The following is a 26077-nucleotide window of genomic DNA, read 5'->3' as shown; positions in this document are numbered from 1 at the left end:
TGTGTATATAATTGTGCATACACATGCATATGTAAGTAAGTTTCACAAAAGATTGACTGCAGGTCTTCATGTAATGTTGATGGCATATTTACACCAGCTGTCATTAATTCTGTATGATCCATACAACAGATTAATGTAAGTTTCTCAACTTATGCTGCAGTGTTAATTAATTTTTCTACTCAGAAATCTGGGCATTTTCCCTTCAGCTTATTCTAAGGTAGACCATACCTTGGTTAGATAAAACCATTCCCAGTGAAAATCTTCTAAGATAAACAGAGTAAAACAGTCAGCCTTTCAATGTGCTTTCTACTATTTGTTAAATCAAATGCTGTCATTCATAGGTATACCAAGAGTTTAGGATTAAAATTGGCCAAACTGATTATTGCCATCGGCATTGTGCCATAGTTTTGTTTTTAAGAAAATTGTTTTGTTAATTATCTAGAAGCTGCATCTTAGTCCTGCAGAACAACCACTGAGGAAATTTGAAAATGTAGCCAGAAGTACAGTGAGAGCTGCTATTCAGTTTTCAAAATCTGTCATTACACAAGTCCATAAAGGGCTCTTGTTCCCTTTTTTCCTTCTCCAAAATCTCATTTTGGCTGTAAGTCCAAGGCACTTGAAATGTCTGGCCCTGAGATCTTAGTTCTGTCTCTTGTTGCCAGAACTGTCTCCTCACTTCTGTTACTCTATTGCTTGAAGAATGTACTTAAATTTTGGATTAAATCTTACTGCCATCATCAGTTATCATAAGACTGGAAAAGGACAAATATAGTGGCTGTTTCTGAAGGAAGAGGAGCCCATGTAATTACAGACCAATCAGCTCAACTTCATTCTAGAAAATTGCTGGAACAAATAATCACAATCTGAGCTATAGTTGAGACAGTTCCTACCATCTCAAAGATAGTAGGAACATAAGATACTGCTTAACTCTAGGAGTAGCTATTTCTACATAGTAGTATAAGTTACTGTCTGTCTGGTAGTATCCATATCAAATCCAAACATTGGTTCGATACGATTTGTTCTTATAAAATCCACCTGAATTCCTGCTAAAACATACTTAAAACGCTTTGTGGAAAGAATAGTCAATAAATTAAATATACTGTAATCAATAAGACTCTTTCACACAAGATTTTTATAGCCAAGCTAGGGCAAGCTAACAAACAGTCCAGAAGATATCATGTGTGGTAAATACAAAACTGACTGAAAACCATTCGCAAAGAATGGGTATTGCTTATTGCCAAAATGGAAAAAGGCTTTGCTTGGAGGTTTGCCTTGGGTCCAGTACTCTTCAGCAGTTACATGAATGAACCAGATAATATACAAAGAATGCCTATTACCTTTACAGGTGACATAAACCTGGGAGAAACTCATGTACCTTGAAGGGCATTATTGGAATTCAGAGTGATCCTGAGAATTGGAGATACTGTCCAAAGGGAAAAAAGATCCAGTCTTTTACAAATAAATTATAAGGAGAATCTCTGGCTAGACAAAAGTTCTTTAGAAATTATTTAGGGATTTTTGTCAGTTGTGAACATGAATCGGGAGATGGAGAAATCAGGATATAAGGACACACTGAATGAACTGTAATTGTTTAACTCAAATAAGAGAGACACAAGATGGGGGCAGTGGGAAGAGGTACGCATCAAGTATTCAAGCAGGTAACAGCCAGCTGTGAAGAGGAACAGCATGAACTTTCTCTACTTTCATAGCAGAGAAATGGAAATAATGAGCAGCAAGGAGTCAGGGTAGACATCAGGGAACAGTAGGGAAACAGCACTGGAACAGACTGCTTGGAGCAGTTATGTGGTCTCTGTCATTAGAGATCTTTAGTTTTAGATGAAAATCTGTCAAGAATTATTTTGGTATACTGGATCCTACCTTGGGGTAAAGAGTTGAAGTAAATGAACTCACAATGTCCCATCCATCCATAGACTTGGTGATAAGATGCTTTAACTAGCGTAGAGAGCTCTGTCTTCTTTTCTGTGTCCTTTAAGAATAAGAGCAGAAAGCCTTGATACCACTTTTCAGTCTAATGTCAACCAATAATTTTATGTCTACTTCCAGTAAAAACTCTGAAAGAGAGCACTTCTGGATTTTACACTTGCCAGAAAGCAGTTGTTCTCACATGGGAGGAGAGAGAGAATTCCCACAGGGAACAGAGAAAGATGGCTTTGTCTTTATCAGTCAATTTTGTTCAAAACACCAGAGTGCTTAAAAGCATTACCAGAGTATGTGAAACAACATGCATCCCTATGTTAGCAACTTCTTCAAGGTTTGCATTCTGTTTTGTTCCCTATTAGACTCAAGCTGCCATTAGCTGATTTGGTAATTTAATGTCATGTGTCTTTATATCTGCTGGATTATCAGCTTTAGAGTTACATCACTATTGACAAGCAATCCCCAATTCTAATGGCTTCATAAGAAAAAACGTCTGTCCCGCATTTGCTCTGTAAATTCAGAGGCCAGGGCCAGCAAAATCAATCTAAGCAGAATTCAACATCACTTGTGCTTCCCTACTCCTTAATTAAGTACAAGTCCTTCCCTACTCCTTAACTAAAAAATGTAACACAGTTTAGAGATGCTGAAAGACATAACTCACAATCAAGCTTCACAAATGATTGTCTTACACTGTAAATTCAGAGGCCAGGGCCAGCAAAATCAATCTAAGCAGAATTCAACATCACTTGTGCTTCCCTACTCCTTAATTAAGTACAAGTCCTTCCCTACTCCTTAACTAAAAAATGTAACACAGTTTAGAGATGCTGAAAGACATAACTCACAATCAAGCTTCACAAATGAGCTTGTCTTACATTTTTAATTTTTTTTTTTCTTTTTTTTTAAGCAAGGACATTGTTACTGCTTTTGAGGTTCTTTTGCAATATCAAATATCTGGGTGGAGGCAGGGGAGGGAGTGGAAGTAAGCATCAGCACTTTAGTTATTTCAGTACCACTGTGCCTTCACGAGGCTCTGGGGTGCTCTGCCACTCACCTGGTACTTCTTCCCCTGCCCTCCACAACAAGGAAAGTGCATTGTATCTACCAACACCTAAATGTATTGAAGTCAGTTTACTTGAAAGCCATTATTGTTTCCTCTGCTTTTCTCCTTTTCCGAAGCATCGCGAGCTCTAAGTCTTCATGATCAGTGCCAGTGATCACCTTCACATTTTCCAGCACGTGAGAATCAAGTACAAACCCAGTTCTCCTCCTAGTCACCTCGTACTTTCCTCCTTTTAGCCATACCGCGAGTATCGGTGATGAAGGATTTAGTTTTAATGATACCTTAAAGTAGCAGTTGTTGTTTTAATGGCATTTGTTCATCCATAGATATTTAAAGACAGAGAAATTATTCGAGTTACCTTTAAGTGTTAGGCATTCTTCACTATATGTTTTCTATGAAAAACACCTTTCTTTTCTTCCTGTCCCCATTAGAATAATTTAATGGGTTTCTTTATTTTCAACAGAGAAGGGAGGAAACCCTTTTATAAGGGTTTTTCCACACAGCTGAAAGTTAATGGTCTTGTCAACAGAAATAAATTAACCATTTTGAGAAAAAAATGGAAGTGCCTATACCAGAAGGTTTTGAGAAGATAAAGAAATTAAAAAGCTAAAGGGGGAAAAAAAAAATCATTATTATTGTACTTTTTTCTTAATGATCATCTTACATGTTGGTTGTAAGTGAAACAAGTAAAACGGTCAGAGAGAAAATGATGTGTGGAGTTGATTGTCCCATTAATACATTTGTCCTGTATTTGAAATAACAGCACCTTTTCTTCCATAACGGGGTAGTGTTTCTTCAAACAGCTTAATGTTAGCATGCTACCAAATAAAAACTTTACTAAAATGTTTACTCTAGAGTTAAACACTACATTCAGTCATATGCGGCGAGAAAAAATAAATCCATTTTTATAATCTAGCAAGTGCCCCAGCCTCACCTCGGGAAATGATCAGCCTAAAAGAAAGAAAAACAGACTATGAATCAACTGGAACAAACGCCACTTACCATGGAAATAAGGGAGAACACACTTCTAGGAAAGACACCATGACAGGTGAGATTATGCTTGCATAGCATATATAAAAATCAGCTGTGGTAGACCACTGGTTTTATAGGCTTGGCTGGGTTTACTGTGCTGTAGAAAAGACTCAACCTGCTTTTGTTGATTCTGAAGTTTTAGCCACCTTGAGAAATACAACTGAAGAAATAGTTGATCTTAATGAATACAATGCTGTGTGAAAATGGTTTGTGAAGACCCTGTTTCTTCACAGAGGAAAGGCTCTAAAAGCAATTTTACATTTCTTTTTAATTTTAAGTTTGTTTTCATTTCAGAATGAAGTGAGTAAATCCACCTTGTATTAACTAGCTTTGGTTTTGAAGCATGGCAATGGTTGAGCATGTGCGGTGATCGCTAACATCTGTCTTTTGCAGGGAATGGCTTTCTGGGACCGGTTAGCTTATTTTGCACATCAGTCATTCCTAGGAAATTCGGTAGCAGTTTGTAAAGTCTATCCCTGTTACTTTCTCAGCTGGGCTGATGTAAATGGAACAGTTTTCTCTGTGTATGTTATGGCGTCTATTGCAGATTTCACTGAAGGCTTGTCTCCCCTAGTGAGCTCATTAACCTGTTAGCACTTAGAGGAACTATAAAATTTTGAGTGCTTTGCCTCGTACTGCACCTCTTTGTTAATTCCGTTGCAAAATATGTGTTGGTCTCCGTCACCATTGCACAGGCTTATATAACCTCTGTTGAACATTTTCGTACATTTATACAGTGCCGAGCATGATGGTGTCCTCTTCGCCAAATGCTACCTCAGGGCAAGCAGACATCATAGTGAGGAGTCACTCTGCACTTTCTGAATGCCTGTTACCTTTTCCCATGCCCTCTGTAGAGGTCTTGCTCAGAGGATGCCAGAATGGGCTGTCTTTGTGTTCCTCAGCTCACTGGGGACACCAGTAGCGTGCTGACTCAGCGTGAAGCCATCCATACTAGCTTTCAAGACCGTATTTAGGATATGACGATACTCATACTACATCTACTGTGTTACACGCTATTGTGTAATCAAAGCCTAAAGGCCAGCCTTTGAATTTGTGTGAAAATGCAATATGGAACTATTTAATTAGCATGAAAGTGAAAATCTGAAGAAGAGGAATGACAGTCAAGAGCATTTGGAAACCACAGAAATGAGGAGTGTCCTGAACGGCATGTGCAGCATACTACATGAGGTTGCAGCAGATTCAGTCAAGGTACTGGATTTTATGTATCTGTAATATTTTGAGTCTTTCACAGTCACTGCACAAGGTGGTTCTCTAAAACACTTCAGTGGTCCGTCCTTGTGTGATTGTGAAGGACAGGACTGCGTTTTTTCACCACTTTGTCAAGGATCCGTGAAGAGGGAATCTCAGGAGTAAGAGCAGTAGGCTGAAAAGGCAGAAACATTAGTATTTTGTTCTAGCTGTATGTGCAAATTTAGACTACCAGATTATATCAGAAGGTTCACAAAAAAAAGGGTTTCCATGTGGAAAATCTGTGTTTCCTTGCAGATAGTCTTGTCTCTCTCCACACTTTAAAAATAGCGGGGGTTTCTTTTTCCTCAATCTCTTTTCATTTTGTCTTTTACTGTAGTGTTTTTCTTTTTCCATTCCTGTTTCCCTTGTTTCCTTTCTCTTTCAATATAATTTTCAGATTGCGAGGTTTGTACTTCCCCAGCAACCTTTGCTCCACTTTGATTTTTTCATCGTGTTTTCCTTTAATATCTGCTTGTATTTTGATCTATTCATATTGATTTTTTGGGTGGGCTTTTAGTAAGGAAGGTCGAAACTCTCAGCATCATGCTGAGCTATTGACTATTTTTCCAGCTACTGAGCTCAGTGAGAAAAATCAAAACCAAAATCAAATTGAAAAGTTTAATAATATTTCACAGTCTTACATGACCATTGTACAAATTAATATGAAATTAACAAATTACTTTCTCTCTCTTTCAGGTCACCAAATCTCTGCTCATTTGGTCTGAGCTCAAATTAAGCACCATTTTAAGAACAAAAGAAAATGACAGTTAGAAGGAGTCTCACTCGTCAACATTCAACATGAAATTTGTGTGACATATTTGTAGCTCATAAAAGAAATATTTCATTAAAGAACAATATAAAATCAGTATTTGTGATTTTAATTGTGATACATTTTGACTTTACTTGGATGGTCTAATGTAAGTTTGTGTAGCAAGTTCATTGCGATGCCTGTATTTCATTTTGTGCATCAGACAATGCATTGCAGCTAATACATTCATAGAGCCTATGGGACTTAGATAAATGTTTTTTCAGGTTCCACCTGGCGTATACGTATTTTGAGCTGCTCTTGTATTTTGTGCCAAGCTGATGTATTACACAAAGCTTTCTTTGACTTGCGGATTTACACAGAGTGTAGAGCCACAGCTGTAGTCCCAATTCATCCACAACTGTCTCCATGCTCTTCTCCAAAGCCCTTCTCTTTTTACAGTTCAAAAATTTTATGACCTCTTGGCTAGGACTGAAATGAGGGGTTTTTGATGGATTTTCGAAGCAGAAATGTTGGCTTCTTGCCATTGTGGGGAGTTGTCAGGAAATGTCTGGGAAAAATGGAGAATCTGTGAAGTAAACAGTTTGGCTGAAGATGGTAACTTACACTGATTTCACAAGGACAGCTAAAAAATAGAGGAACAATATCAAAGTTTTCATTGCCCTCTTCCCTTCACAGGTTTATGATACCTTGTACATTTACTATCCATCTTCTCTTCTCTGTAGAAAATAATAACCAATAATAAAATTTTATCACCTAAAGTATATTTTTAAGACAAAAACTATTATATTCCTTTTAAAAAAACAGGAACTATAAGTGCATATGATAACGTTATTTATGCCATGGTGTTTTCCTTCAGAACAGGGAAGATAAGGTTACTGTATACTATCATGGGACTCCTACTCTAAAGTTGCTTTTACTTTGTTAGTTCCCTCACTGAACTAATACGTACATCACAGTCTGCACCCTGTATCTTCACTTCCACCAGCAGAAACACCTTCTGATTAATTTATTTTCTTTTGATTGCCAAGAATCAATCATCTATACTTTTGTCATTTAAACTTACTTGCAAGTCCCTGCACATTCAGAACGCAACCAACCACCATCATCTGTTACAATAGCTACAGATGCTCGCACTACTTGAACTTATTATTACTTTAAGAAACCATAATACACTGTAATCTTTTCTCATGCCCTTACCTCATCTTTCACCGTGCAGGAAGGTGGCAGTGGTAGTGACAGGTAGTGATCTCTGTTAGCTGAGATTTGTGAGGCACAGAAGCATTTTCATTTACTGTCTTGAACTAAATTTTAGAAAATGGAGTCCTGCTGCTTATAGCAGCAATTGCTTATGCAATACCAGATGAGGATGACTACCTGTCCAGCTGAGCTTTCCTTTCTTACTATCGGTCTCTGTGAGGGCAAAAGGCTAGCACCTTGTTATTTCCAAGTGTCTGTAAATGTGTTCAGAATAAGTATTTATAAGTGAAAGCTGAATGTTAAACCATGAATCAAGTGACTGGGATATATGGGGACGGCTTCGGTCAGTGATATCTTTGTCACATAAACCACTGAGTGACATAATTTTCAAAGTTGTTGTCAGCTTTGCAGAAAACTGCTGTGGGGAACTATATGATTTTTTTTTTTAACCCACTATCACCTTGAAAACTGAACGGGGGGAAAAAAGGAAGGTATAACGTTCTTCATGCAATGCAACCACGAAGTACTGCAGGTTGATTATAGTACTCATTTTAGAACCTTCACAATTTTGCCTAGTAAAAAGTACCTCTTCAGTACTATCACATATTGATGTTTAGATACTGCATAAAATACACACACACACTCATCACTCCTGAAATCATTTCATCTGCAGTTACAATTCTCACATCTCTGTAAGGAAGTGTGGCTGCTGGAAAACCTCCATCTCTTGCTCCTTGTACCCTTTTCCCTTCTCTTGCCGTGTTTTAAAAAAGAAAATTATTTCATTAACCTCTCTTTCTCTCTGTTTGATAATTTTACTAGGATGGTACGTATACAATATTAACAGCAAAAATCAGATACTAACCACACAATATCTGTCCATTCATCTAGCTCATTCTCTCCCTTCTTTCTTTTATATTTGCCCTCTGCTTTTGGACAGCAAGAGTGAACTGCTCACTGAAGCATGGCAGAGTGGGAATGGAGTTCCCAGGGATGCCGCCTGCGTGTTCAGAAGCAGGTACTGGAGCGGTGCTGCATGCATTGCTAGCAGCTACATTGCTTGACTTACATTTCCTCCAGAGGCAGAATTACCTCAGCCTCCCAGCTAGACTAAGCCAAGATTTCTTGTTCTTGAACTCTTGGCATTCATTTCCAAGCATTTGATGTGTCATTATATTTCTTTTTATTACGTTAAGAAAAGAATACTACTTTTTTTTTTGCATTTTAAACTTGTGAATTTGTATCCACATCACTGCAGTGAAATCAGCAACGCAGACCTTGCAGCTATTTTCATAAGCTGAAACTATCCATTTTTCCATCGCAGAATATGTGATCTGGGAGACTGCAGGTCTTCAGTCTGGCATGTGACAATTCGGAGCACAGCAGTGCAAATGTCACAGTAGCGCATTGGACAGCTATGCACCAACTCTGGACTATTTCTGGTTTTATAATAGTCATGGCTATTAGTGGCACATATGTACCATGTGCCTTTTTATATACCTGTAAAAAGATGGAAAGGTCATGACCCTCCTTAAAGTCTCTCTGGTTGCTTGTAGGAACAACATATAAATTAGCATGTGTCCAGTTTGCTATTTTTCATCAGATTCTTCATAAAACCCTCAGATGTTGCGCCTTATACCAATCTTTTATTCTTGACATCAACGAAGCATGAACAGTATTGTCCTGTCTGGACTGAATATGTTCAGTCATGCCTGACTAACAACTTACACGCATGAAACTTCAACCTTGCTTATCTTAAAATTTATATACATGAAAACAAAATGGTTACAAGAAGTCCTTCCCCTGTTTTGAGAGTCCAACGCATTGAATATCACTTTCATTCTTTTCAAGAAGTAGCACTTCACAAAATGGGTAGCTGAAACACTAACTCTGAGTATCTTTAGGTCTTGAGAAGAGGAATTTGTATAACCCAACTTGTTCTAGCACTTTTTAGGGCAAGCAAAAAACTCAGAAAAACAGCATAAAAAAGATGGTATCAAGGAAGGATCTGGCAGTTGTACTACTGAGTCATGCCTTCAGGAGATGTACCATAAATGGCAATGCTAATGCAGACTCCTCTAATAACAAAGACGGACATCGGGAGGGAGATTTTCAAACACTAAAGCAGAGGATGCAACTGGAATATAAAAAACTCTGAAATAACAGTCAAGTCTCGCACATCTCTCAAGTTTAGTGACAAAATGCAGCCTGAGCAGAGAGAACCTCTGCAGATCGGCCCTTCAGTACTAACATCTATGGCCAAAGACAAACTACTCAAGCAGTCATCGTTTCCATCTGTTACCACCTATTGGCACACAGGCAGAATTAAGAGTACCTACCACTGGAAAAGACCAATCATCATCTGTTACTGGAGTTCGTATTCTTCCCACCGTCAAAGAAAGGATCCTGCTGCACTCCTTGGAGACCTCCAGAGCTCTTCTCCATTTCCTACACAGGACTATGCACTGTCTCAGTAACCGCATCCAGCTCTTCAAGAAACAAGAAGAGTTTTTTCAACCCTATTAGTTAATGGTTATGAAGTGAAAGATCTCTTTTTCCAGCTGTTAGGGCTCATTCCCCCACCATATAAGCCCTGTCTTTACCCTGTTTCAAGAACATGCTGGAGATCTTTAAGAACACCATCTGCGATCTGTAAAGCAGCAACATGGAACAGTGCACCATACTCTGACAAAAATTATACCCTCAGCATGGAACCCGCAGCAGATGTGAAGATCAGAATTGGTGTATTACAGTCAACTTTGACTAAAGACGGTGCCATTCCTTTGTCCATAGAGGGTGCGGTGGCTGGGGGAAAGATGGAGACAGTTGTACATGCTGGGGTCCATGCTAGCAGGTTGCCAAAGGAAGAAAGAGTGGTTACTTCTTCAGTAACTGTGGTTCTTCGTAGTCATGTGACTAGCATGGATCCCATACTCAGCTTTCAGCTCTGGTACTCAGTCCTCACTCTCAAAAAGTTTTGAGTTGTGAAGGTATTAAAAGCAACTCTTGGTGCCTCCAGGTTTTATACCATTGCACAGAGACCTGAGAGAAGTTGTGTGAGCAACACGTTTCAATTCCACTGATGACTCTGATTCACAACTACTCAATTTTTACTTTCAGGCACGTGCTTTATAACGAGAGTCCTCATGACAGCATCAAATCATTGGTTATAATGTCTGGAAAGTTAATAATGCATGCCCAGTAAGAACAGTGCGCAGCAGCCCCACAAAATACTACCCTCATATTCTTTCAAATATGAGAAATAACTACAATCTTTCTAGTTCTACCAGCAAACTAAGCTTCAGCTAGGTAGCCAAATCAAAGTGATCAGTGAAGTCAGCTTTGCAGGGAAAATCCTTAGCTTTTTATGTGGGTTTTTTGGGTCAGGGTGGGAAATAAATTTTTGCAAAACTGTATGATGTTATCCTTGTCTTTAGAGTTACTTCTGCTTTCATACTCATGGCTCATGATTCCATGCATTTTAGTAGTAGGACATCTGAGAAGAAAGTGACAGCGGTTCATGGATTTGAGACTATCTTGGCCAGACCTCTTCAGTATAACTACATATTACTGTTTTGCATAACTCATTTTTCAGTTGCATTTAATCGCTTTCCCCATGAATAATTTCACCATATAGCAAAAGCAGTGTAGGATAAATAATCCAAGATTTGGTGTAACGTCATCCAACTGAAGTGAAAGGAATGAAATGTTTCTTAATCTCAATATTTACAACTGTCACCTGTTTAGTGTATGTGTGATATAAAATCTCGTCTATAACCTGAAATATATTACTGAATGCTAGCTATATATGAAATAATTTTGTTGATTTACATGTGAAGTGCACAAGATGTTGGTATGAACATGACATAGCACCTGTTACCATTAGTAAGTGTATACCATGTACACGCATGTACACCAAAGCAAAGATTGTGACTGTTTAGTGGGAGGAAGAGAAAATAGAAGTCTGGAGATGCTTTTAATGATTTTTGTGTACAGGAAACAGGAGCTGTATAATGTATTTAATGAAGCCTTAAGAATTCATTTTGAGGCCAAAGAGGTATGTTTGGTAAACCTGCTTTTTCCTTCCTTTTTTCTCTCTCCAGCTCAGAACACTGGAATCTCAACTTTGTACAGGAATTCGTATGGTGCACCTGCTGAAGATATCAAACACAACCAGGTAAGTATGGAGACTAAAATGTTACTGTTCCAGATGGCAAAAGACCAGTGTAACATCTTGTACGGAAACTAAGAAAAATATCACAAAGATTGATAAATCTAGATTAGAGGAACTGAGTCATCTGCTTGCGCAAATGCAAGCAATTTCACTGACTTCAAACAAGCGACGTTCTTTATGCTAATGGATAATTTCAGCCCAAGTTTCAAAAAATGTCCAACGGGTTATGACGGCATATGCACAAAAATTATCTAATCTAAGGTGTTCAAGCCTGTAACTCATAATGAAATCAAGAGGGGCTTGAGACCTGAATGCCTTTCAAGTTCTGGATATGTGTGACACAGACTACAAAAGCCAAGCTAATGTTAATGGGCACTTCTGCTGGCTCTGGTATCTCGTGATGTCCTGTGCCAGTGAATTTGGTTAAGTCCGGTCACATCTTATTACTTGAGTATAGCCATCATAAAGTTCAACACCACTGCTGACACCGCGCGGCTCACGTGCTAAGGCATCCTAGCAGAAACTCAAGTATTGAACAGTCCTGGAGAAAGAACCTCCTGTATCTTTTGCAGGGATGTGTACGCTACACTTGGGTATAGCAAAAGCCCTCAGATTTGCCCTTTAGTTACTCCAGAAGCATGATTGTAACCAGGGGTTTTGCTTAGTTGTTTTTTAATGTATGAACTGGGGCATGGGCAAGAGAAAATGTAGCATTTCGTCGGCAAGGACGCTTTCTCATGTATATACATCCAAACCATTCGGTCTAGAGCTTTGGGACTCTTTTAAAAATGTTCTGTCCCTGAAAACCAGAAAGCCGTAAGTACATCTGGGTAAGGTGGGCATTACAAAAATGTAATTGGCAGCATGGGTGCCAAGGTAATGCACTCACAGAAAAAGTTGCCATGTTGACACGTACGGCATTCATATAGTTGGTATTTCCAGTATAGGGGTTACTCAGTCCCTGAGAAACTGACATTTTTCTGCACCCATAGGCTTTTGTTTCATCATTATGTGTAATGCTACTTTATACTTAATCATCACAACTCCTTAATATTTTTACAACTTCCCTCTGTAATATGCAAAAGTTACAGCATTTTTCAACTAGAGGAATGAGACGAAAAAACATTTAAGGAAAGCACTTAAAATGATTAGTAGTATCAGACAGGTAAATGAATATTCAGTAAAATTGATAAAGATTTTTCTCTGAAGATTTGTACTAGATTACCTGAAATATAAAAGACTGATATTTCGGTTTTAATCCACAAACTTAAGGTGAAGAGAGTTTCTGATATTCTGTGCCCCCATTTCTCTTTATTGGTTTTGCTTTTTAATTAGCCAGTATTTCCTGTGGTGCACCATATTCCTTCTTTGAGTGAGCCAGTTCAGTGCATGAAGGTGTTTCTGCTTTTATTGCATTTAAAGAGATGAAGCCCTCCTAAGTAACACAATATTTAGAGAAAATAAGGGTATGAGGTATTGTAACAGCAGGTGCACTCTTAACTGCAGTCATGAATCAACTAGTTTGATTTTGGGGGTGAGAGTTTGAGCGAAAACAAAACAAACCAAAGGAAAAAAACCCACCCCCCAAAAAAAAAATTCCAACTTTTCCCACTTGCTTTCTCAATGAAATGTCAGGTTTATGATTGACATGTCTTAAATAATGTTTTTAGCTAAAAAGAACCCAGAAATACTACTTCAGTGCCCTATTTTCTACTCAAAAATTGACCATCTCTAACTTTTTGGCATATAAATAGGTTGCTTAGTATAGAATTTTTCTCCTGTCTCCAAAATTAAACACCTTGTTTGAATATGTGAAATTAAATGAGGGGCTCGAGGTCCTATACACCTCGGTAGCAGTACTAGAAATAGAAACTAGAGTAGTTGTGCTCCCTTGTGCTGTTCTAATATAGGGCCCAGTGTCGTAAGATCACTTGTAGGATTGTTGAAGGACACGGACAGCCTTTTGCACTCTACGCATAGAGTCCAGTACAGACATGCTTAGAAAGAATATCACAGAGTTTGGGACGTAGCAGTGCAGCTGTTCCTCACTTCCTGAAGGAGCATTACTAACTCTTGTAGAGTCAGCAGGATCTGCAAAGTCTTCTGACACCAACGTCTGAGCACCAGTATTCCCAGTGATGACCATGTGAGGATTGAAAGGCTGTATCATTTTGCAGTCACAGCGTCTGCCCAAACTTAGTAGAGGTGGCAGAGAGTGAAAGGTAGTATTCCAACTATAAAAACAGAGACTCGCTAGGGCTGTCTGAAAAAAACTTCATGGCAAACTTAGGTTAGGGGACCGCCTGAGATTTTTTTTCTGCATATCATAAATATTTCAGCTTCAAGGCAACTTGCTGGAATGTAGCAACAGCACAAGATTGCCAACATGACGAGTTAAGGAGGTGGTAAGAAGATGGTTCTGCTTAACAGTAGCAGAAGAAAACATTTCAGGCCACTTCGCTTAAAATTTTCCCATGTCAGTGCCCTGAAGATTATAAATGGTTCTTAAGGATACAGTGGCACTCTAAATCTCACTTGCGGCAAAGGCAGCTGCAAAATGTTTAGCATCTTTGGAGTGTGTATCACTTCCATTCAAATTCTTCAAGGCTGAGTTTTGGCCACCAATGTTTGCATTATATAGCTGCAAATTAGTCAGAAAGTTATACACGGATTATAGTTATGAAAGTAACTGTAAGCTGTGCTGCTTTAATTACTTTGGAAGGAAAGCAGTTTCTTTAGCAGCAATAATACTAAATAATAAATTTATTTAATAATAATATTAAATAAATAGATGTAAAGAATTGTAATGACAAGGCAAAGCTGTAGAATGAATTCACTACCATGCAATACCTTGAGCAGATGTTAAGATAACGCACAACTTGGATTTCCAGCGTGATAAACATAGAGTGAGATTTACTCCTCCTTCCATCCTGTTGCCCACAATAAGTTGTATCTAACAAGCGGTGGGTATTACTGTCTTTCAGGTTTCAACACAGCCAGTTCCACAGGAGCCCAGCAGAAAAGATTATGAATCATATCAGCCGTTTCAGAATTCAACAAGAAACTATGATGAGTCCTTCTTTGAGGACCAAGTGCATCATCGTCCACCTGCAAGCGAATACAACATGCACCTGGGACTAAAGTCAACTGGCAACTACGTCGACTTCTATTCAGCTGCTCGTCCCTATAGCGAACTTAACTATGAAACAAGCCACTATCCAGCCTCTCCCGACTCCTGGGTTTGAGACTTGGGCAGATACAAAAGCTCCAGGAACTGTGCATGTGCATGCATACCACAAGACATTCTTTTTCCTGCAAATTTAGTTTGTTAAAGCCTGTTCCATAGGAAGGCCCAGATAACCAGTATGGAAAAAATTAAGAGGTTTTTTTAGAAGGCTAAAAGATACGAAAGCTAAACCTGGGAGTAATTAGAAAGAAATATATATATATACATATATATATATATATTTTACAGTGTGGGGCGACTTTACTGTTGGCCTGTAGAGTCTGAAGTTCGGTGCTGTTGGGTCAAGAGTTAAGCACAAGTAACTGAGCAGCGTACATACTTTATGGGGAACAGCTTCTCACACTTTGTTTAATATCCTCATTCATTGTGAATCTAGGCTTCAAGTTGCATTTGGGGTTTCCTCTGTACAGCAAGATGTTTCTTGCCTTTTGTTAATGCATTGTTGTAAAGTATTTGATGTACATTACAGATAAAAAAAAAACAAGTGCATTGTGTATATTACACCAATGCCACAGTGTTTCTTCATCTATGGTTCTAAATATTGCTTCAATTTCAAATTTTGAAAGATGTATGAATTTCCAGTTTTTTGTTTTCTTTTCCCCGGTGCGTTTTAACAAAAAAAAAATCAAAAAAAAAATCAAAAAAACAAAAAGGAATATTTAGCAGTATTGTTCGTTCTGATATGTGAATTTGTTTGTGGCAACTAAAAAAAAGGCATTCAGCAGTTTCTGACAATTAACATTCATTATTCCACACTCCTTGTCAACGAAGTGCTTTTTCACTGCCTAAAATTTTAGATGTAGATATTTGAAATAGATTTTTTTCATTTATACCAGTTTTCTTTATGATGATACAGTGTTAAAAGAAAATAAATTACAATTGATCTGTCATCCATATTTGCTAAGAATGTCTATTTCCAAGAACCTACCATACAAATACACATTCTTACTTGTGTGTGTCCACGTATGCATAGTATTCTGTGTGCGTGTGTGTGTTTGAGTGTGTGCGTTTGTGTGGCGTGAGACTTCTTTTCATCCAATGTTTTCCTTGTTCCAGCTTCAATTTTTGTTTGAGTTTCAGTTTTTTTAAACAGTGGAAACTCCAGTATGTGCTTTCTCTTACTCACTTTCTTAACCATTGATAGCAATTCAAAATTGTTAGGCCACGTACTCACAAAGGAAGGGGTTATTGGATTTTTTTCCACTGACTCCTTCACCCTTAGGTGCCATTTCCTTTAAAATAGCATCTCTTGATCTTCTCTTGAGGAACTTTCATTACTCTCCAGCCACCAACCAGCAAGCGCTCAAGGAAGGCAGAGTTTGATCTTGCCATCTCCCTGAGGGAATGGAAAACAAAGACCCAACAGACTTAAGTCTGGAGTCTCCAAACTCTTTGGGCTATAGAAGAGTCCAACTTGTGAACCATTAGGACAATCATTTATTTTAACCCATACCAAAAAGAAAACCCAATACCCAAAACACATTCCTCAAATATGAAAGATACCGACCATTTCTGTGCATTTAAAGTAAAGCCCTGAGAAATAAAAAATGTCAGGGACAGAGATTTTTTTTTTTTAAATAATTAAAAAATAGAAAAGGAAACTAGACTAGGAGGCCAGAAGAGCTGGTATAGTCAACTTAGCTCTTGGGATTCTGGAAGTGAACAAAAGAATCTAGCGTTTCTTCATTTCTTTGATTCAGGCAACAGTTCGGCGTACAGTTTTCGCAGCGTAAGACCCACCACAAATGGAGTAGTTGTAAATTGCTTAAATTACAATTAAGGAATTTGTTTTAGATAGCAAACATTTCTGTGATTAGTCATTGTAATAGTCTTAACATCACCTGGCACGCTTCTGGCTGTGCCCAGGGGGAGAAGTCTCTCGCAAGTCATCGCCTGCTCTATAGGTCGCAGCCCGAGTAGTTCACGCAGGCGGGTATTGTGACGTAGAATTGGTTTATCGGTAATCTAGGACTATAGTTTAATCTTTTTGGCAGCTTTTCCCAGTGTACGATATGTAACCTTATCTGCTCTTTGTAGTAAATGGGGAAAAAAAATCGCATGCAAAAAAATTTTTAAAAAATTTAAGAAAGGGTGGGTGGGAGGGGCACAGTGGGCCAGATTTACAGTGAGGTAGATAAAAATATTATTCATAGTTTTGGACACAGGTTGTTTATATTTTATTTATGACATTGATTTTAATAAGATAAGTGACATTTGCAGTGCTCTTTTGAACAAAGCACATTTTCAGTATAAAAACTTTTTTTTAATAAAGAATGTCACTCGCAACTTGAAGTTCTTCTTGACTGCCTGATAACCACCAGGCTGGGGCAGTTCTCCAGGCGCAGGATTGCCAACAGGCCAAGGGGATCCGTCATTCTGTTCGAAGTTCTTAGGACAGGAGGTTATTGTAAGTTGGATTTATTTCCATTCTTCAAACTACTGAAATGCCCACTTTGCCCCCTTTCAGCTCCTCTTAGGAACTACTTGGTGTCAAATGTTGACCATTGCTCAAGTGAGAGATTATGGATCGATGAAGTGGCATAAAATACCTTTTGTCTGTAGTTTGTGTTGTTTTGTTTCCATTCTTCTGTAGTGGCAAGTGCTCCGGCTGGTAATGTTCACTCTTGCTGTACTGAATTTTGGGAAGGTGTTGAATTACCTGGCTGCTTTTCCAGGGTTGGAAATCCAACACTGCTGCCATACTGAGCAAGATATATATGATGCATTCTTTTTAATATTGAGGAAAGTATCATTACCTATTGCTGTTCCCTTCATTCTTGTACTAGATCACACACAGAAATAGAGAAGAAACAAAACTGTTCCACAAAAAAATGTATAAAATGCAATTGATGTACTGTAAAATGTCGGATTTTTTTTTTTTAACAAGCTTCGTATTAGAATCTTGTTCAGCTGTGTAGAGCTATATAAATCTCACTGTTTTATTAAATGCTGTTTATGGTCTGGAAGGAATGGTTAACCTATCTCAAGATTAACAAATTTGCACTAACATGAGCAATATTGATTTGAAAAAAAATAATATGAATTCAATATTTAAAAGATAAACTATGATTTTAAAGGTATATTAACACTGAAAGTACATTTTGACAAATAACATATTTAAGCCCAAAATATAAATGGTTATGTCAGATAACACAAAAGAACTATAACAATATAGATTGAAAAAAAAAATGTGTTTCATTGTACATGTTGCTAACATGTACAAAGGCAAACTCATATTGACATATTTTCTATTAATAAATCCTACTGTATTGTGGAGAATCGCTGGTCATAGTGCAATATGTTTAAACTCAGAAGTTGACTCCATAGATTGATGCCTAGCTTCACACAGCCAACAAACCCCTGCAATTTATTTATTTTAAATATTAATTGGATAGCTAACTTTCAGCTCTCAAGTCATTCGCTCCCCCCTCCCTCTCCACCAGGTTTATGAGCACAACCCACTCTACAACAGCAAGCAAAGGGCAAAGGTATTTTTGAGAAGAACACCCAGTTCACCCCTAATTACGGCTGCAAGAGCTCAGCTGCCACCACTTACAGAGAGAGAGTTTACCAATACCTGTAGAAAAAACTTAAAAGCTCAAGGCTGGTGCCAGTGGATAGGAACATGCCGTAAAAAATACGATCTTGGCCCCAGTGTTACGTAGGCTGCAGCCAAGAAATGAAGAGCAAGCCATTAATTCACTCGTGCGTTGCTGGGAGTCCCGGCGTGCAGTGCGTGTAAGGGCTTGCGAATTCTTTCCTGGGACTGGGTTGCATTAGCCTGCAGAAGCGTCTCACCGGGGAGACTTGCAACTCAAATCAGAAATGCTGACTTATTTTTTATACCTTGGCACAGCACAGGCTGTGCAAGCCTGTGCACTGCAAGGGAGGCTTTCTCAACTCCTCCACCCCTGTTACTCATCCTCTCCTGCCAGCAGAGCTCTGGGTTTAGTGTTATTGCTTGTATCACGGGGAGTGGTGAGAGGAGTGGGAGGGATGGAGACAGCAATCCAAAGGCAGGGGGGAGGGACAACAAACAAGGGGCCTAAAAATACAGAAACTCAGAGCCTGTGCACAAGGGCAGATGCACACTCACAATCCTAAAAATACAGAAACTCAGAGCCTGTGCGCGAAGGCGGATGCACACTCACAATTACTAACAGTGCAATGGATCCAACAAGAGATTTTATGCACCAAGATCATCAAATATTACTAACAAGCTAATGTACTGAACATTTAATAGCAGCAACATGATGCACACAAAGCTTTATGCTAGGAAGGTGGGAGGGAGCAGCAGAGGGAAATCACAGGTCACCGTTGGGTACTTCCAGCTTCAGCCAGCAGATGTTGGGCATGACAGCAGCGACCGCTTACAGCTGTAAAGGAGAGAGGAGCAGGATGAGACTCTTGATCAAAGACTTTAAAACTAGGTCCAAGACTTTAAGACTAGGTCAAAAAGACATTAGGCAGCTAATGTAAAAGAGGCAACTTTTTGCAAGCCTCCCCCCTTGCCCCACCATCCTCAGCAGCAGAATGTGGCCCTCCCAGAAGGTACACAGACGCAATGCACATGGGGGACAATCCCATCAAGGACCCAGCTTGCAAAGGCCCTTTCCTATCAGCTGGGCAATACCTGGTACAGCTGTACGTCTGAGCAGCCACCCGTGCTGACCGCTGCCGGTGCTGGGGCTGTGCTTGCCGAGGAGCAGCTCCAGACACTTGCCATTTGAAGCCCAGCGTTTTCCCTGGAGGCCAGATGTGCACCAACATCTGCTGAGTAACTGTGCAGTGCTGGCTGTTTTCTAGGGGGACTAGCCAGTTTTTAAATAGTGGCCTAAAGCCAGTTTCAGACATTTAGGCTGCAAGTGGGAGATTTGAGTTTCATTCCTAGGCAAGGGGATTGAAGCCTGCAGCTGATACCTGTAGGGAGGGGGACATCCCCGCCTTCCAGGCTGTTCTAAAAATCAAGTGAGAAAAGCAGTGACTATCACGTCTTTTGATGGCCTGGGTTAGGAGCACTTGCTCCTAACTCTTGCTCCACTCTTCTGAGGGCCAAGCCAAACAACCCCATCTAACACAAGCACTTCAAGTTCTTTCTCCCCAACGCCCCCCCTGGGTTTTGCACCATCTCAACTGGGCCACGTCATTCAAAAGATCAGCACGCCACAATGCTCTGCAAGTCCAGCAAGGCACATGCATGAGTACTGGTGCTAGCCAGGCGCAGCACTCTAGCAAGACACCATGACAATGCATTCTTGTTAAACTTAATTCCCCATCGAACTCACTTTAGTATTTTTCATGCAATTTTAAAAGCAGTTTCCTTCCTCTGTGGGCATTGATATCGCTTTGCCAGAAGAAAGCGCATGCTAAACTCTTGCAAAGTGTAAACCTTTAGCTTACACCTAATTTTAAAGCCCACAGAAATCCCTGGAAAGACTTCCATCAGCTTCACCAACCCATGGATCAGGCCCAAACTGAAAACAGGTGAATAATTGGTGCAACCTTCTCAAAGGATGAGCACATCGAGGCTGCTCTTGCCAGCACGCCAAAGGCTGCAACCTTCTAATAGCTAAAAGGAGGAAAAAAAGCAAGTTATTTGCTAGTACCTGTCTGTCAAAATTTACTATAGAGCCTTTGGCTCTCTGTAATTTTATTTTCACTGCTTTAAGAGAGTGACATAGATAAAAAGTGCTTGCAGTGACTGATTGTTGCAGTTAATTTCAGTAGCAGATGAGTAGTTTCAGACACTGAAATACCTTTCTTTTCCAGACAGGCAAAATCTGAAGCTTGCCACTAAATCTAGGGTAGCAAAATAGCAGTGGTTTGCTGATTCACTGTTTTTCACAAATTCAATTAAAATACTAATTCACATAAGCCTTTTCATTTATACATAGCCCAGTGGCTATGAGGGTTGCTTTTTACATAATTTACTTATTTTACATTAATGTGATATAGGCAGAAAATGTTGATAACTAAACACGTCAAGACAATAACTAACACATCAAGGCTGAAGAGAAAATGTGTGGCAGAGAATTCAGGCTACTGTGTACAGACACAATCAATTATTACCTCTGTTTGACATCAACTGATAGAGAGAGAGGGGGGAAAAAAAAAAAGAGCATCTACTGTATGAAGCCTAACATCTTCCATAGCAAATATAAGTCCCTTTGAAAAAAGACTTACACCCTTTGCCTCAAGAAAGAAAAAAAAACCTACAACCTTTTCCTGTAAGCTACCCTGGGTTTGACTTTTTATTGGGGTGGCAGGAAGGGAGGAGAATTTGCACTATATGCAGTATTTGAACAATGTTTTGTGTTGCTTTTGTTTCTGCCCAAGGTCTGTGCATGTGAATAAGGCGGCTACTCACTGTAGCGCTGTAGCAGCATTAAGCAAATCAAAGTATGCAAAATAACAGCCACATTACAAAATGTGACAAACACCACTTCTAATACCCTGGCTACCACTGCAGGCTCGCCATCACGGGAAAGGAAAGGAAAAAAAAAAAGAAAAAAAGTGGCTGGTTCTTTTGAAATAACAGCCTCCTGTTACGCAGACACACCAGCACGCAGTCAAGGATTGAGAGACCAAACAGTGCAAAAGCTGCTCGGAAAAGACCCACTGATTTTGGGGTCACTTTCGGCTGGGGACCGAGGGATGGCAACAGTCAGCAAAAGCGGGCAGAGCCATCTTAGTCCTTGGCGGGGCACAAGTGCTGGAGCTGAGGAGCGAGTGGTCGCGGGAGGAGCCCTGCGGGTGCTGCAGCTGCAGGGAGCTCAGCACTGGCTGGGCACCACCGCCTTACGTTTCTGCTGCAGCTCGGCCAGGGGCCTTCCAGTTCAGTTTTTTTGCTTTACTTTCAGTTAGAATAGTTTAAGAGGTCACCTGTTTGGTTCCCCCCCCCCGGTTCCTTTTTTAATAATGTGGCAGTTGTTACGACCCACTCCGATTACCAAAACCCAGGTGCAGAGCCAATGCTTCCATGTCAGCAACTCATCCTGCTCTTGCAGTCACAGCTTATCTGTGATGGAGAGAGGGGGAAAAAAAAAAAATCTCAGTTAGTAGAAACTGATAATTAAGTGTCCTGAACAAAATTTGCATTTTGCTCAAATTTTAAAATAATAAACCCGGAAACTTTAAATATGCCCGTTTTGCCGGCGCATTAAAGCATGGGCAGCAGCTCACGCTCCTGAGCGAGGCTCAGGTCTGGGCAAACAGCAGGAAGGAGTTTGTGCAGGAGGCGAGAGACTGCCCGAGTGGGGAGGTACTGCCCAGCCTCCACCAGGGAGGAGGGCTCCGTGCCAGCATACGGGCATCCGTAATGTCTTCTAAGTTAGTAAGAAGGGAATGTGAAGTTAGAAGCCAGAAGCCAGAGACCAGGAGAATTAAAGCCGCAGTTGTTAACACAGGGGAAAGTGCAAGCTGCCCTTCTCATAGCTAAGGTCTGTGGTCTGGGCTTTTTTGGCTTGTTTTTTTAATTTCAGTAATTAGGGCTTAGGGCAATAACGTTTTTGATGTAACTATCTGTGGAATGTGTTTTGACTAAGTAAAAAGAAAAGTGATGTTAATATATATAATTGAAAAATACAGTCGGAGACAAGTTGTTTTGACTTCCTAAAATTTGATGTATATGTGTAGGTTAAGATAATGATTTGGTTTAGCAACACTGTGATGTAAATGCAAATTATATACTCTAATGGACTGTGAAAATTCCAAATCTATCAGGGCAGCTGTGTATACCATACGTAGTTAATTAATGACTGTGCAAATCAGCAAAATTAAGGTTAAACAGGTGTTAAAAGACAGGAGGATTTTGGAGCTGCTTCCTGAAGTGACAAATGATGGCTGTTATTCGTCTTGTCTCTGCCGTGCCACAGTTTAAGTGTGATGTTCGTCTGCTGTATGAACATTGATTTTAAAAATAAAAGCAGTTTTATAAACCAGAACAACTTCAGTCACAGCTAAGCCTGACCCGCTGAACTAAGGGATGTAAAAAGTGGGAAATTAACTATATAATCTTTTACTGTGTTTCCAATACCATGTCCAGAAATCATGAATTATCCCAGAGAGACTGGGACTCTCTTACTTCCAGGGATTTACTCTGTGCCTTGCTGATGGCACTTACTGCCTCTCACAAGGCCATCTGTCAAGGCACCGATGGAGCCCCACGGTACGGCCAACAGTATTTTCACGAAATCTCAGCAAAGAGGTATGTGTTTGGGAAGCAAAACAGCAGGTCCGTGTCTTGCCACAGCCGAACTCCTGATCCTTCCTCCAAGACCTTCATCCACCCCATGCAAGGCTGGAGGGCTGGAAGAGCAGAAAGGGGATGTGACCCCCCAACCCGCTATCTGAAATAAATCACTAGGAGCATCTAAAACTGTTTAATGACATCTTAGCTCTATTTTTTTTCGGTGTGTGGGCTCCAATATAGTTTCCTTACGTGATTTTGGCTAAAAAGCAATAGAAGAGGAATTTTTTTACAGCAGGAACGCTTTGGGGCAATTTCAGCTTAGATAAACCCACTGGAAACATGGGGTAATTCAGACACTATTAACTACGATGTACCAGGTGCTCCTCGCTCTTCTGTGCCATCTGGATAGATCTAGTGGCTGATGCCTAAAAGCAAGCAATCCTATCTGCAAAATTATTCCAGAGGGGAAAAGGAGCTAAAAAAGGGAGAAGTACTCTATGAAGATGTGGTGGAGAGAAGGAAAGGTAAGTGGAGTGACCAGCGGCTGGCCTGTCACAGGGGTAGCTGGCTCTTGTTATTTCGCTGTGCTTGGGAGGCATTTCTGCTGAAAAAGACAGCACGCTGTAAAGCAGAGGAGGGTTTGTAGCTGTAGGTGCGTGGATGGCCAGGCCAGTTAGGTGTCTGAGGGGAGTAATTGGTCTAAGATAGAGCAATAGCCGCCAGTCCTGGGATGCAAAAGTTACATTCTAAGAAAAGAAAAACATCAAACATCTTTTTTTTTTGCTTACGACTTTTGGAGTCAACTGTAAAGTGAAGAAGCTGTTCTAGGAGTGTCCTCTATGCAGAAGGACTTCATAGGTTCTAAGCAACACGCCAGCTTTGTGGGAAGGTGAAATAACAGAAACAGCTAGCAGAGCTGGCTGGAGCAGCTGGCAGAGCAAGGCACAGCATGGGGCACAATTAGTTGCTGTGTTCATTTCCTTGTTAGGGTCCCATTTTTCTCCCTTTCAACAAAATATTTTAAGGCAATGGGTGCACCATGGCAGAGAGAAATTGAGCTTATTGAATGCAAAAAAGTTTTCAGTTTAATTTTTTTCCCCATGCCCCTGAAGGGTGCTGAAGCCAGTGTTTTATTAGCAACCTCCTTAAATGTACCCACTTCTCCTGTTACTGCCACAAAAGTCCTTGCAGACTTGACTAGTTATTGTACCTGGGTCAATAAGCAAGATAAGAAATACTACCACCGAGAACTGAAGTTAACTGAGGCTTAATGAAGTCAAACCAGTTTGATGTAATGAAAGAGACTTGCAAGGCAAAGGTCCTGAGACCGGATAAAGTGTCCTCTGGAAAGAGAGCTCCCCTAATCACAGAAAGGGATGAAAGGCAGCATGCCTACAGGAGAGGCAGAGGTGCACTGAGTCTGTCAGTTCTTTGCACAACACTGTACAGCTTGCACAACCAGTTTGCTGTGTGCAGTTTTCGGTGCCTTTGCTCAGGACGGGAGGCACCGGCCACTCTTACTGCCCCAGAGGAGACGGGACTGACAAGGGCTTTGCAGGAGTTTGTCCTCTGGCGCGGTCCCAGCGAGTGGCCATGTCTGGGTGGTGGCAGGACAGAAACATGGCTCGTCCCATGCATGGGTGGCACTGGCAGAGGTGCAAGAGCTAAGGAGAGCCACGGGGGGAACCAAGACTTCACTGAGCTCAGACACTGGGACAGAGGTAGGCCAAGGTCAGCAAGGCTGTCAAGCAATAATAATAATATTAATGGAAATGATTCATTTGTATTAATAGTAAGTTTAAGCTTTATAACAATAACAGAATGTATTAAGCCTCAGGCCTTGTCTGGATTTCTCTGGTCTTGAACCCATTCTAGCAATATTGGCAAAAATCATCCTAGAAACTTTTGTAACAGCAACTCTGTTACCCATCTTTCCTTGGCCGTCTTAGTATTTATATGTCTTAGCTGAGGTTTTGCTTAGCCTTGTGCAATTGTGTGGTGTCAGCAGTCAGCACAAGCAAAAATACTCATCCAAATACAGGAGGGATAAAGTATAACCAATTAAACAATTGTAGATTAAGGCATGAACAGCATGTGATAAGTGAGGAAAGGAGCACATGAGCTGCATCCAAGGCCAAGCTGATATGCATTACAGAGCATGGATGTGCCCACGAGCCAGTCAACCTGAGGGGAAGTAACAGGGACTAGATGTTAACCTGGTTAACAGCAGATACGTAAAGGAGATACTGTTTTTTCCCCCACTGGAGGGATACCAGAAGAGGATGCTCTGGACAGAAGGAGCTCCTGTCTGAAATTTCTCAGGCCTGGCAAGCTTAGGGAAGGAAAATTAGCTTAGCTCTGAATGTGTGTCTGTTCTTCACATGTGTAAGATCTTGCTAAAATTACATCAAGAATCAGGAAGTATTGTCAAGTGGTTGTTGTACACAGACAGTACCCAAGACCTGTAAAACAGCGTAGCACCTGTGCCCATCCCAAAATGAAAATTCACCAGAGGGGGAGTTGATTCTCCCTAGCACACCTATGGCTGTGAGTTTATATGTAAGGACCTCGAAGATTATTTTAATAAGATACTGCTTCAGTCAGTTCTCAGCTGTCAAAGTCACAGAGCTGCTCAACTTTGTTTTTGGCTTCCTTTGCTGGAAATGAAAAATTCCTTGGGCACATCTGTTAATGCAGGGTCAAACTTCAATAAAATTAAAAGCTTTCAGGAGAGGAAAATGCCACATGGCATTCCTTCATGCTGGAATATGATGGGAAAGGACTCAGTAGCCTGTGGAGCAAAAGCCCTCTTGAAGGCTAGGTCCAGCTGAGGGATCTCCACAAGACAATGAAAGTGTATCGTACTTGGTCAGGTGGAGATTTTTCTATATTCAGCTTTTCTTCTTGACCTCAGTTTTCTAAAAGCAGAATAAGAGGACCCTTTGCCTATGGCCTGCTGAAGCTGACTCTGATTAGGGCAGATGCTTTAAAATATAGACAGAACTCAGTGTAGATAGACAAGATCAAATACTGTTTTTGTTCTTTGTGCTCTTTATGCTGTTGCTATTGTCCCCTGAAAGGATGATGAATGTTATTTTTATGTGTCTGATAATTGATTTGCATTATTTACTTGCTTAATTTCCTTAATGTTGATAGAGCTAAGTAGTACAATATGGATTATATTGATTTTTCTGGAAACAAAATATTTGTCTGCAATT

General features: G+C 40.1%; 1 protein-coding gene across 1 annotated transcript in view; it reads left to right on the top strand.

Moving 5' to 3' along the window:
* The window catches only part of CTNND2 (catenin delta 2), a 287386-nt gene extending 272720 nt beyond the window's left edge, over positions 1 to 14666 (top strand). Inside the window, exons 13-15 of the mRNA XM_009276983.2 lie at positions 3915 to 4046; positions 11351 to 11424; positions 14406 to 14666. Coding sequence (XP_009275258.1) covers positions 3915 to 4046; positions 11351 to 11424; positions 14406 to 14666 — 467 coding nt within the window. The remainder of the gene's footprint in view (positions 1 to 3914; positions 4047 to 11350; positions 11425 to 14405) is intronic.
* Positions 14667 to 26077: the final 11411 nt, after the last annotated feature.

This window comes from Aptenodytes forsteri, unplaced genomic scaffold (assembly GCF_000699145.1).
Source record: "Aptenodytes forsteri isolate BGI_AS27 unplaced genomic scaffold, ASM69914v1 Scaffold322, whole genome shotgun sequence".
In the NCBI taxonomy this organism is placed as follows: domain Eukaryota; kingdom Metazoa; phylum Chordata; class Aves; order Sphenisciformes; family Spheniscidae; genus Aptenodytes; species Aptenodytes forsteri.
The sequence above is the reverse complement of the archived record's forward strand: the minus strand, read 5'-3'. Positions and strand labels throughout refer to the sequence as shown.